The sequence below is a fragment of the Limulus polyphemus genome, unplaced genomic scaffold (assembly GCF_000517525.1).
Source record: "Limulus polyphemus unplaced genomic scaffold, Limulus_polyphemus-2.1.2 Scaffold3687, whole genome shotgun sequence".
Classification (NCBI taxonomy): Eukaryota; Metazoa; Arthropoda; class Merostomata; order Xiphosura; family Limulidae; genus Limulus; species Limulus polyphemus.
Window position 1 is genome coordinate 2805 of NW_013669297.1, and position 14658 is coordinate 17462.

The 14658-nt window shown below is 30.5% G+C and overlaps 1 protein-coding gene and 1 long non-coding RNA gene across 3 annotated transcripts in view; both read left to right on the plus strand.

The window, feature by feature from the left end:
- The first annotated feature begins 474 nt into the window (after positions 1-474).
- Positions 475-14658, plus strand: part of LOC106469855 (ras-related protein Rab-31-like) — a 33455-nt gene continuing 19271 nt past the window's right edge. The window contains exons 1-2 of one of the 2 annotated variants that reach the window (XM_022398419.1): positions 475-701; positions 2470-2519. In XM_022398419.1, the coding sequence (XP_022254127.1) occupies positions 659-701; positions 2470-2519 (93 nt within the window). In that variant the 5' untranslated portion in view covers positions 475-658. The remainder of the gene's footprint in view (positions 702-2469; positions 2520-14658) is intronic. The other variant, XM_013930369.2, reaches the window with a different exon arrangement.
- Positions 7528-8983, plus strand: LOC111088399. The gene is made up of 2 exons (XR_002612924.1): positions 7528-7634; positions 8830-8983. It is a non-coding gene; the product is annotated as an uncharacterized LOC111088399 (long non-coding RNA).

A 14658-nucleotide genomic window follows, 5' to 3' on the forward strand; every position in this document is an offset into this window, starting at 1 on the left:
GTTATAAAAGCTTTTAGTAGTTTGGCTATTACTTGTAATTAAGACTCTATGTTATTAGTTGTAATTATTATTGTAGAATTTTAGCATCTTTTCTTGGTGAAGTTATTACATGATACAAATTCATCAACCGAGATACTTTCATTCAAAAACACTGAGGCTTTATGACATAATTCAAAGAAATTTGTAAGATTAAAAAAACACCCTAACAATTATTAATTAAATTCCAGCAGTTAATTGGTTTTCTAAAGACTTAAATAGAATAGGCTTAATATTTCTCTTATTATTTTTTATACTGTAGTAAATATTGTCAAATTGCTAAGCCCCCCATTGGCACAGCGATATGTCTGCGGACTTACAACGCCAGAATCCGGGTTTCGATACACGTGGTGGGTAGCTTTGTGCTTAATTACAAATAAACAAAATGCTAAATCAAAATAAGTCCTACCGATAACCCAACTTTTTTGTACAGAAATACTTGTCACTAGGTGGACATTCATCTCGTCTATTAATGAGATAACTGTCAACGTGCTATTTGCTTTACTCGAGTATAAATCAGGGTTTCACTTAGTTCAATTGTAGATTTGAGTGGAACTGTTGAGGTTGAACACTAACTTCTTGTTACTTTCATTAATGTAAGCTCCAATAACTTTATCATTTAATGGATTCATTAGAAGCAAAAGTAGTAGTGCTTGGGTCCCAAGGTAAGGTTTTGACCAAATGATTAATTTTTGTTGGACTACAATAACTAATTATTAATTTAATAACTTTTTATAATATACTGTGTTATACTTATTCAGTTATTGTCACTGTTGCTGTATTACTGTAACTTGTAAGTATAAGTCGAGTTACTACCAGTTAATCATTAATTAAATGTATGCTTTTCGAGGGCAAAACTACACAATGGGGTATATAACTCATTCTTAGCTGTGCTCACAGTGGACATAGAACCCAGCTTTTTAGTTTTACTGAGTTTTAGCGTTATAACTTCAAAGTTCAAATTCAACTTACAAATACAAGCCTTGGAGCTTTCTGTTGAGCCACCGTGGGCTAGTGTTACTATTAGTATTAATGTTGCTACTACTACTACCAGTACTAGTAGTATTACTGTTAATATTGTTATTCTCACTTGTTAAGTTATTGTCGGAAAACTGTAGTACATCGTTACTCAATCGGGTACTGTATGTGACAGAGTGTGTGATTCTGTAATTTTACAACTTAAGCCTTTAATTTTGTTAACACATGACATTGTTTAATTGCTATTTATTACTGTACATGAATTATGCTAAACACGGGTCAAGACTGCTCATTGTGTACTTGTACATACCTCACAATCTGAGTAATCCTTTGATGTTAACCATTTGCTAATTATTTGTCAGAATATACTGTATGATATGCCATCTCATGTTGTTAATAAGTTACATTTAATTGCTGTGTTAAACTTAAAGGGCAAGTAAAACTTGAAGGAGGTGCTTTAATAACAGCAGATACTTTCATATATGCATCATTTGGTTACACATTTTTATTTTTACTGTATTTTTGCAAAAGAATTAATATTGTGTTCGTACCAGTTTTTTTGTTCAAAAATTGTAAGACACAGTGATGGGATTTCTTAATGATAGTGTTTTAAGAAGTATACTATATACATACTTTCTCTCTGCTTTGCATGTATTTCTGAGAATGCATTAGTATTGAGTATAGTAATCATTGTATATGTTTCAGACATAGTGTACAAACTTTTTGAGGCCACCATTTTAATAATATTGATTTGCATTACAGTAAAATTTTTTTAAGAGTATTATACAAAATATAAAATGTTATACAAAGTATGAACTCATAGAAAAAAAAAAGAAAAAAAAAAGAGCAGGATTGAGGTGTAATTAAAAAAATTCTTAGTTATTTGTAGCTGTGATGAAAAACAGAAAGTACATGTGAGATTACTGTTTTTGTTAATTAAAGGCTGCAATTGGTCATGGGTGCAATATATCTTTTTATTAACATTTTTCTGCACAGTTATCAGAATTTTTTTATTGTCAGCAAAAATACAAAAAGAAACGTATATGGACATTATTTAGATAACAGTAAACAAAATAGGCTCACATCATTACTGTTTTAAATGCAATTTCTTATCCATAAATTTCTAATTTGAAGTACATAAATTCTGTTTTTAATAGCAAGTACAGTTTTAAAAGAAGTTTTGAGCTCTGTATATCTACAGCTATAACAAAGAAAAAGGTAGAAAAGCATCAAGAATTCTAGTTTTGTTTTAACAGAACAAATTGTGGATAACAAAGGACTACCTTTGGGAAAAGTACAAATTTAACACCCCACCCATTATTTTTAAGGAAATTGTCAATTGAAAATGATAACTTATTCCATAAACCAATCAAACTGTTAGAAAGATAGAACCTTCTTAACTGTTTGTCTGTTTTTCCAAATCTTAAACTTGTCTTCTTGTTTTATTATCTTCAGACTGTAGCATGTCAGAAGCCTTCATTATTTCATTCCCCTGGATAACTTTGGTAACTATAATAAGATTACCTTTTACCTTTCTTTTATCATTACAAAAAAGTTAAGATCTTAACCTATCCATATAAAATAACCTTTCAATCACCAGAATTATCCTAGTAGTTCTAATCTGAATTCTTTCCAGTAAGTCCATATCCTTTTTTAGATAAGGAGACCAAAGCTTTACACAATATTTTAAGTTAGCACTTTAATTTACTAATGTACACATCTTCCAGTAATGGGAAAAGATTTTTTTTTTCATGGACTTTAAAACAGGTAATTGTTTCACTCTAGGTTTCTCTTAGAGCTAAAGCTCTGAGCATTTTAAGCACTGAGTATTTATACCACTCACTGGAAAAAGTAATTGTTGAACATTTCAGTCACACTAAGAGCTGCTCAACAGTAACATACAGTAAATATACATTTTTATTCTTTAACTTTAGTCACATTTTGAAATATGAATGATAGTGAAATTAATTCCTAACAATTTAGTGTAGCATATGCTACTTTGGAATAAAATTTGGCATCAACATTATTCATGTCTGTTCTCCCATCATTTTAAAAAGCGAATGTTGAGCTTTGCCTGCATGCGTAGCTCTTCAAACTGGAGATATATGCAAGTTCAGACAGACACTATGGTTTGCAATATAAGAACCATTTACATATTTATATGATTATGCTTTCAACAGCTACCAAATAATAATAGAAGCAACAATATTTCAACACTTACTGTAAGGTAAATGCTCTTTTTTTTGAAAATTAAATACTTGGCTAACACTTGTTATTTTTATTTCAATCCAATATTTAATAACTTTTTCTTTTAACCTTGTACAAGTACTTATAAACAACACTAATTTAGGCCTAATGATCCGAGTAGTAAGTCTAATATTGTAATGTTAAGTTTGCTCTATCTGCAGTAATAAAATTTACAAATGTTCAGTCCTAAACAATCTAGCCAAAATATGCTAAAATAACTGCTATAAAGTTTAGTAATATAAAATAATACTTATTTTCTCTAGATGTATATATCTTTAAGTGTTTGTTACTTTTGTGTCTTACAGGTTAAAGTATTCTGCCCATACTGTTAAAATGTCCTGCATTTGAATGGACAAGGCATTGATTGGAGTACTGTAGTTGTACAGTTTTTTGTTTCTTTGCTTCATGATGGATATAAACATCTTGGAAAAAGGACAGACAAAGACTGAAAACGATTCTTAGTTTAAGTAATTTAAGATGCAAGGAGATAGGTTTAAAGATTTGAATTTGTTCTCTCTGAAACATACTGTCATTTTGATTTATAAGACTTGTATAAGTTCACTCATTGCTTATGATTTTATAGTTACCCTATCATTGCATGACTGTTCCATAAACTGTACCTACAAGAAAATTGTGCTATTTATTTCACTTTCTCCTTCTGAAGTACACCCCTCCATCTATGTTCACTAAAATCTTTGAACTTCCAACTGTTTAAAGCATTTTCCTTCTTATAAAAGATGTTATTCACCTTATGCCTTGCATTAATAACAGATAGGTAAACAATGATTTATAAGCACAAGGAAGAGTTTTATTGATGGTGGAACTTACTACATGTTTGAACAAAACATTGGTCTGTCTTCTTCAGGTATGATCTGTACTAAGCAATACAGGGTTTATATATAGTTACAAAGATAGAAGATACAAGGATTAGATCTGAAAGAGTGTGTCAGCAGGCGACAGGATATAGGTAAAGGTCATGTCTGATTAAGTGTATGAGTGGTGAAATATGGATCTTGAAATATGGTGCCAAATATGGATCTTGTTTCTAGGGTGAATATCATAGTTTAGTGAGAGATCCTTTGCTTTTATGATTTTTGTAGTTTCTAAACAATCTCGTTCTTTTTTTTTAGTTTGGAGTTGGTGTACAAGAGTTTCATCCCAAAGTATTTTGTGACCTATTTCAAATTATTGATATGTTAAAGCAGATATCTGAAATTTGTCTATGTGTATGTTTATCCTATGTATGTCTTTACACATTCACATGGGACATTATATGTGCCTTGCTTTTGTTCCTTTATTAGGGATTCTTTTGGGTTAGGTAGTAAGGTGTTAATCTTATATGAAGGTTTGGATATTTTTTTACATTAATGCTCAAATTATTAAATAGGTTAGTAATTTCATTGGCAGTTTCTGGCATGAAATGGAATGAAACAAATTTGCTATGTTTTTATGTTGTTCATAGGTGAAAGGTTAAAGTTGACATTATTTTTTACAGTTTTGGAGTTTGATATAAGCCCTATCTATGATGTTGAGGTTTAAGCCTCTAGATGTTCCACCATCACTAAAACTCTTCCTTACACTTATGAATCACTGTTTACCTACCTATTATTATATTAGCATAACATGCTTCCTTACTCATGTAATGCCTTGCATTCTTACCTTTTCTTCCTTTTGCATTATACTCACAGATATTTAAAGAAACAAATTTTTCATGCTTCTTTTTAGCTACTCATGTACAGCACAAGGAAAAACTCTAATTTTAATATCATTGGTTCCTACTCGGGGTGTATATCTCATCATAGTAGTCAATACGACATGTCTAGATACAGAAGTTTTACCAAGGGTTTGTTACAAAGTTTGACAGGCTTGTCTGTAGTTTATTATCTATATTATCAACATTGTCTTATGTAAGTACTTCACACTTGAAAGTGCTTTTTCAAATTCTTAGGTTCAATCAACTAAGTGGCAGCTGGTAAGAGAAGTAAAGTAAAAAAAGTTAATACATGTATCTATTTTGTTATTGTTGAATTATGTTACTTTGCATGTAATGTTCTTGATAAAAGAAATGAAGACATGTAGTACTTAATACTGAAAGCTTGCTAAATCTTGTGAAGATACAGAAATCATATTGGATGATGTATTGATACAATCATATCACGGCTTCACGTATCATATTGCTATGTCGCCACACTATTAGTTTCTATCCAAATTATCTACTAGGTAATGATCGTGATGACTTAATTTGAAGCAAAGAAGCATCAGAGGCAACTTTATTCAGAAAGTGTTAGGGGCTTGAACAGCCTTTCTGTGGATTATGTTTGAGTGTTTAAATGGACAGATGAGAAAATTGAATAATAAATTTAAGTTTTAAAAACAAATATGTATTCAAATGTGCCCTTTAACAAAAGTATTTTGGTTAGATCTGTTAACTTTTTGAATGTTTGCCTGATAAATTGTATACACATACTTGCAGGACATAAACAGGAAGCCCTACACTTCATATGGATTTTTTTATTTGTTTTCAGTGTTTTGTATGTGAGAGATGTCAGTAATGGGTTGAGTAGCTTTCTGTTATGGCCATGGTACAGGAATTTCAGAAACTGCCTCAGAAAGTGTTCAGTGTTGTTTGCTATCTCATCAGCATATTAAACCTGTCTTTAAATGAAGGTACTGTAAAGATCATTTGTTCTTGACAGTATTCTTTCATCTTGCATACTGACATGCATTACCTTTAAGTCACCAAGTTCATACTGGTGAAATGGAGGAAAAGGAGAGCAACAAAAACATTGCTAGTTTGCAAGAAAATTGATTCAGGGATGCAGTATAGCAAGGTTTTAAAACATGCTGTTCCATGTCCATACTTTACATAGAAAGTATGTACCATGCCCATACTTTTCTATGTAAAACTTATGATTTCCTTATGCCTCTCATGTAATTTTATTTCTCCCTGGAAAAAGTTATCTTTTATGATATAATAATTTTAAATATGGAATTTTCTTTGTTATCAGCACATGAAAATTATTGTTTTATGAATGGCCAAAATTTCCAAAAATTTGAACTTGATTGGGACTCCAAAAGATCTTGAATAGTGGGCAGGTACCAGAGGATTGGAAGTTAGCTAATTAACTCCTATTTTGAAGTGAGGTGATAAAAATTGTCCCAGTAATTATAGACCCATTAGTCTTAGATCGGTTGTGGGAAACATTTTGGAAAGTTTGTTAAAATATGTTTTGCAAAGTCATTTAACAAAATTTAGAATTTTATTGGATAGTCAACATGATTTCACTAAGGGAAAATCTTGCTTTACAAATCTTTTAACATTCTTTGAAAAGTTACTGCTTATGTAGATGAGGGTAATGGTATAGATTTGGTGTATCTGGATGGCACATAAAAAGCTTGTAAAAAAATTTGCTCTGTAGTCGTGGGAGATAAATTAGCAAATTGGATTAATGTCACAAGTGGGATACCTTAGGACTCAATCTTAGGAACTTTGCTCTTTTTGATTTACATCAATGATGTAGATGAAGGGATAGCCAATAAATTATTTAAATTTGCAAATGATATTAAGGTTTTGGATGTTGCTAGCTGTGAAGAGGATGCTGCTAATTTACAAAAGGATTTAGATCATTTAGTGAGTTGGGCAAATAAATGGCAGACGGTTTTTAATTATAGTAAACTCAAGGTAGTGCATGTGGGTTATCATAATTTGAATTATAAGTATAATTTGGATGGGAATAACCTTAATTGTATTATGAAGGAAATATTCCAAAGGCCAACCTCCTGTTAGAAAAATAAAACTATCTTAGCTCAAGATGAATCCTACGCTGCAAAAATTTATACATGTGTCCTCTAGTCCTACTATTTTCACTCTTAAGTACGAAAAAAGATGATACATCAACACTGTCAATTCCCTTTACAATCTTAAACACCTCAATCAGATCTCCCTACCACTTCTATTTTCAAGAGAAACCAGTTTGAGAGATTTCAACTTCTCCTCATATGACAACATACTCCGTCCCAAGCACCATTCTAGAAACCCTTCTCTGAACCATTTCCAACAATTCAATGTCTTTCTTAAGGTAAGGAGCCCAAGAATGAACACAACATCCCAAATGTAGCCTAACCAGTGACCTATGCAATGAAAGTATAACCTTATTAGACTTGTATTCAATATTTCTGTAGATACTACCTAAAATCCTATTTGCTCTGCCACTAGCAACAGCACACTGCTTGAATGGCTTTAGAGACTGATCAACTATTACACCAAGATCCAATGCAGAAAATCAGAAAATGTTTCGGTGAGAAATTTTTAGAAGTTCACGAGGATCCAGAATACACATTGTCTGAAACGATTAAGAACTGTTTCTGAAGACGTAAGTTTATAAGATTAAAATATATCAATGTGTTAGTAATAAATTAAACAACTAACTCTAAATTTGAACAACTTACATTAAAGAGTGTATAAACATTATTTTTACAACATTTGAAGATGGTTGTAGTTTCAAGTATCGTGATGTGTTGTATAACGGTTAGACGTATCACGTATGGTAAGTTTAACTGAAAGATACTGTCACAATCAAATACGTGTTGTCAGTATTTTTTTATTAATTACCATAGTATTAGTTAATTATTACTTAACGTGTTTAATTTTGTTTTGATAATCATTTCGTTTGCGTGGTATACTAGATTGACGTTTTAATGGTTCTTTTATTTTCCAAATTTGTTAATGTTATGAAAATATGTGGTTATTTATTAAGGTTGTATTTTAATTCAGATTTTTAATTTTAACATTCTTTTTTTAAAATAAAGCCCAAAATACATTTAATAGAAATCCGCATTTTCTTACATAGATTAATAAAGCTCCCTAAATGTGGAATATTATGACTAAAAGTCAACATTTCCCTAGGCCCGAGACGTTCTATTCCTTCACTTTTAGTCGTGTATCTCTTACAAATTGTTTAATAATTAAAAAGACATGGATATATAAGAATCATAATAAAATTATAGAAAATCAAAGTGTATAGAGAGATTGATGTTTCCCATAGCAACCAATCAGAATAGTAATTATATGGTAATTTTATGTAGAATGACACAGGCAATCCTCGTTATAAAGCTTTAGGTACACTACACTTTAGAATAATAATCCTAAGGCAATGAACGTTGTACGTTTATTATACACCAATGTCCTGTTTATGTTCTATACATTTGTAACTAGATATATAGCAACACTTTGTATTATGAAATGAAATACGACATCATTGAAAAAACATTGACCTGTATATGTATAGAATCTGAAGTCAAGTAAAACACAAATATTTGAAGATATATTTTATTTTATCCGAAATTAAAAACTAACTGATATGATATGCATTTTAAAACTTTTCATTTTCATGACTATTAAGCTAAGATATGTGAGTTTATACAATCCAAAGGTAACAAAGTTTTGTCTTTATTCTAGAGCGTTGATTACTTTGGTATTAAATAAATTTATTAGTGTACTGAATGAAATGTTATTGGGTTTGCTTTATGTGGATTGACATTAATATTTAATTATTTTAATATTTACAGTTTCAACGGATCACTTAACATCTGATGAGGACCAGCATCTACATATTACCTATAATATAATAATCTGAATCTGTCGTGGTTTCCTTCTTTTTTTGAATTATGTTTAACTCTCAAATACCTTTATCTCGAAAATAAAACTATTTAAAAGCAACAACACTGTTGAATTTGTAGTTTTTTATTAAATATACGTTGTCTTTTCAGTGTCTTGCTTAAAGAAAGAAAATCTGGTCTTTCCTATTTCTACTAAATAAAAACGTCTCCTAAATTAGTGTTACGTAAAACATTTCAATGAAGGGGGGAAAAAGACTTCTGGAAATTATGTGTTGATTATTCTAGATAATTCTTTATCTAGAAAATAAAACTTTCATAAAGCAACAGAAGTGTTTAATTTCTAGTGGATTACTAAATATGGTTTTTAAGTTGTGGTGGAACTAAGAATACAATGTGATTTTGATCATCTATTTAAATATATGTTATTGTTGTTTTTTCTTTTTGTTTTTACCACCTTCTTTAGAGAACAAAAACTACATTCTTTCTTTTTCTTTTGGTAAATTAAAAAAGTAAATTATTCATACACAAAACATTTCATTGAGTAAAACAGTCGTTACTTTCAAGTGTTAAACTGTGAAAATCGGGCATTTGAAAGTTACATACGTGTTTAAAGGACTTGATAATTCGTAATTAGAGTTTTTTCACTATTTCTTTTTCATTAATGCGTTTTAGAAACATTCTTCACATATCAATTTACCTAGGCTATAATGATCACTTGCTACTGAAGCATTTATTGTTAAAGGCTAGACTATTCAACGGGCTATCTATGCTCTGTTGCCCGTGGGCAGTGAAACATGATTTTGCGATGTAGAAGTAGTTCAAACTTATAGTTAGAATGATTACAAATAAACACATCCTTGAAATTCATACTAAATAAGTTGCTGTTCTCGGAAATACATATATCAACGTTGCGAAAATATACAAAAGTCTAAAGTAAGCTTAAATAATTTTAGAAAATTATCTGTTGTTTTATATGTATAAAATCTATTAAAGTTGAAACTTATAGGTGCACTGTTCGTTAAAAAATGGTTTTTATAAAATGATTGTAGAAAGTTTTGAATCATTCGTATCTTCTTCAATTTTTTAAAAAATCTTTTAAAATAAAAGTCGTCATTACCCGTGCAGCGACAAACAAATTTGAACTTATTAAAGAAAAAGATTTTTTATCAATTTGAAAATAAGAAATACAAACGAACGAATATTTAAATATAATCATATATTTGATATGATTGTGTCTACATGCTGATATCTCTGTCATGTTCGTTTATCCCATGTGTAGCAAAAAGTATTTTAAGTTGAAAATATCAAATTTACCTAAAAAAACAATATGTGCTGCCATCTAGGTTTCAAAATATTGGTACGTTAAGAAATATTTTTAACTTTCAATTTCAAATTGAAAAACAAGAATTTGTAAATTTCACACTCATTATTAACGTTCTTTAAAACACCAGTTGATTTTTTGCGATTCTTTGTTAGTCTGGGAAGTACTTAAATTTCTGGCTTTTCATTTATAAATTTATTTATTTACTATCTTTCTCTGTACAAAAAAGACAAATAATTAATTTACGATAAAACATTCGAAGCCAACCCCATAGATAAATAAGATATAATGTTTTTTAATATATTACTATGGGAGAAACATAAAATGTATTTGTTTAAAGCTTTGAAGTGAATAATAGTTCTAAGATAGATATATATATCACATATATCCTATAGTGTACTGGGTGACTATAAAGTTACTTCTTGCATTTGGTTCATTATAACACATATCTTAGTATAATTATGTATACATGAACATGGAGTCAAGTGATACACGTTTTCAGATTCTTTTAACCCACTTTTAATTAGCCAGCTAAAGAAAACAAAGATTTCGAAAATTCCAGTTTTCCTCTTGAAGTCTCTTCTGTCTCTTTTATTCTTTTAAAATGAGACTTCTGCTGATCTTGGACACATTTTTAGTCATACAATATTATAAATATACCTTATGTTCATTTCAAGTACAGCTTATATTTCAATTTTAGTAGTTCATTTTGCATATTTTTCGGTTTAAAGTTGTTCGTCTTATTTTAAACTACATATCCAACCTATTAGTCAGTAGTAAGAATGCAGACTTATAACGTTAAAATTCGATGTTCAACTTGCCGCAGTTTTGAGCTCAACAACAAACCACAAACAATCAATCATCCAGTCTTCTGTTTGTAACTCATTAAGAAATTATTTGTTATTATTAAACTTTAGGTGTTCTTTCATTCCACGTGAAACAAGGCAATCCATTTGTCCTTCCATACTAGAACCCTGGATCATCATTATTGTGAAGATCAGGTAACTGTGAGCTATGTCTATTTTTGTAACATATACTTTTATATTGCTGTAACTATACCCAGCTTGGTAATATATCCGATCTAGATCAATTCTAAATAGGATTAGAATTATATAATTATTGTTTTATTTTATAAACCTGAAATTACTTTAAACAATTTGTTTAGATGAATACATATCTGTAATACACGTAAAGTGCAATTACCGGTATCTTCTCCTGCTTTAAGCTCTCGAAAAGTATCTTTAAAACTAATTAATTAACTAGTTATACATAAATATTGATTTGATTAAAGATTCCATGTATTGTCAGTTTCAATCCATCCAGTTTAAGAAAATTTAACTTCAGAGAACTCTCATTGGACATTAGTATTTTTACGTAAACATTTTATAACTTCACGGTGGAAAACTCGGCGTGTGTGGCTGGTGAATAATTACAGCACCTTAAATAAAATTTGAGGCTTACGATGCTCGAGAAGTTGGATGTAGCGTAGCTTCAACCCTGCGTTTGAACATACAACATCCTAAAATAAAGTTTAATAATGTAAGCAGATAGTAAACATTAAATAATATATTCCACCATCACCTGTGCATCCGCAGATCTTTCTTCCTTACACATTTCTTTCAAGAAATCGTCCAAGTTGCCGTTAGAGAACTTTGAACCCTCACATTCTTCCATTGCAGCAGGAAACTTAAGGAAAAAATACTTTCTGTTAGATCAACTTTGATATTACATTCTACGGTTTTATTTTAATAACATTTAATTAACAATAAACTGGATATGTTTATTTAGACATAAGCTACTGCTTATAAACTGAAAGTATGCAACATTCTTGAAACAGAGACGAAGAATGGAAACATAAATAAAACAGGGAAAATGAATTTAAAACCACATCGTTCTAGATCTGTGAATTATGTCTAAATATAACCCTGTGATAAAGTACTCACCAATACTTTTGGTGTAGTTTACGGAACAATTTGTGTATCAAGAAGACATTTCACTGAAGAGAAGATTGGTTAAAGTTTGGACATTCACACTAACAAAACATAATACTACAAACACCTACCCATTCGTTCTTTCCTTTAAAAATATTACTGAAGCAACTTTTCACCGAATTCGCTTTTTCAGGATTCTCTTCATCTATCTCTGTATAAAACAAAATCATATTTGATTTACCTAGATAAAATATTTTTTCGTGTTACGAATCAGATTTCATAGAAACACTTTATCAAAGAAAATGAAGTTGCCTTATTTTCTTCATATAATATATCACAAAATTGAGGTGTGTATAAAAGTATATACATTCAATGAAATTATACCAGAAATTCATGTATAATCAATCGATGTGAAAGATATTTGATGAAATGTTAAAAACTCTCAAGTTCGTAGAGCCATTGAAAATTTCCTCAGTACTAATGAGATAATTGAGTCATTTTGTTAAGCATAGTATTGCAGTTGTGTATCTAATGAAGTACATATATACATAATGCTTTAAAATATTTACTATAGTTTTCTAATAATACGATTACTTAATATTTTACACGTCAATAAAGTTTAAAAATAAACTTACTACACAACATTTGCCATCCTATGTCTATAGCGTTGCCTTTCGTCATCGTCAGGCTTACGAGCACAACAAGAGCTGCAAATAAAACTTTCATGTTGAGAATGTTACTGTTTTCATAAACATTTCCGCTTCGAAAGCCCTTTTTATATCATTTACCCAACATTTTTCAGCCAGTAATTTAAACTAATTTCTTGTTATCTTAAAATTAACAGCTTAGCTTAGTGTTTTCACCAACCATTGCAAACCTCTTTTCGGATTGGACAAATCGCTCATGTTAGCAACCAATCATACCAAACACAGACACCTCCTTCCATAGACTAAGATCACGTGACTGAAATATGTTCGTCTACAGTTTCATTCCTTGTAGAAGCTATACAGTGTTATAGAGCGTTATACTTATTACAGGAGTTGTTTGTAGATACATCCACTAGAATTGTGTGTAGTTGAAGCTCAAGAATTATATAAAGATGTTAAAGTAGAACATAACTAAAATGTTTGCTGATCAATAAGTAGTTTAAACTACTAAACAACTCTGAATTATATCGACAGTGTGTAAGTGATCAGACGAAATAAATCAAAATGTCTCGGAAATGACTGTGTCTTTAGAGAGTAAGGCTGGGTATTGCCTAGTAGCTTGTGTACCAAAAGGATCCAAGGTTAGAGCAGTGACGCCGTTGAATACATTTCGCACTTTCAGCTGCTGAAGTATTATAAAAGTAACAGTCAATTCCCTTATTCGATTCAAAACAATAGAATAAAGCCCAGAGCTGTTGATTGGCCGACCTACCACTGGTTAGTAATTCAAAATTAATGTTAACTATGCTTGAGCCTCATGTGTCTAAAACTTTGCGCCCCCCTGGTGGCTCATGGGTAAGTTTGCGGGCTCATATCAATAAAAAGAGTTTCGATACTCGTAGTGGGCACAGAATAGATAGCCCCTTATGCAGTTTTATGCTTAAAAACAAATACGAGATATCTATACTCGTTAAAGTAATTATATATATATATATATATCGTATGCACGCAAATTGACGTTTTCGTTGTATAAAATTTAGGTATTTTCTAGCGTATAGCCTGTCAAAAATGACGGGGAAAGTACTACCCCCCCCCCCCCAATAGTCGCAATCATTAAGACATGCTCATAGTTAAGCATTTGGGTGTAATTATGATTTTCAACCACGAGCCAACACTTAAAACATAATTAGAAAAATTATAAATTAGTTAACTCAAGCATGATAGTGATCGATAGTATGTTTTACTATTTTAAAGAAATTTCGGTGAAACGTTTTTCAATCAATGTTTTAGTATAAATGTTGTATTCATATTATAGTGGCAAACGGCATCAAATAACATAATAACGTTTCTTCCATCTTAGCTATCCAAGTCACAAATACCGCGTGTGCCGGGGTTTACTCACACCACCGAATGTGACATTACTCTTTAATGTATTTGGCTAGGTATTTATAAAATCAAACTGTAGGCTAACATATACAAATGTCAAACAGTAATATTTGTATGTGTTTCAAGAGTTATACTTGCTTCATCAGTTACTCTGATAAATTTACGAGTATGATTCCATCACTCGATATCGGTTACAAATATAAACCGCATAAAAACTATAATATTAACCTGTGGACTTGTAACCTACATTTACAAGGCCACTATAATACAAATTTAATGTCTGAACTATTATATTGTACTTTTTCGTCTAAGGATCACTGCCACTTTAATGCAAATCTAATTTTTTTTAACCAAGTTACAAACGGTAATTAGTAAGCTTACTTACTTACGTGCTCTAATGTGAATCAATGCCAAATTTGGGTTTCGCTTTCGGGGAATCCCTGTAATAGTGTTTTCGCAAAACACCGAAGCCCATTAAAATTAAGAAAACGGT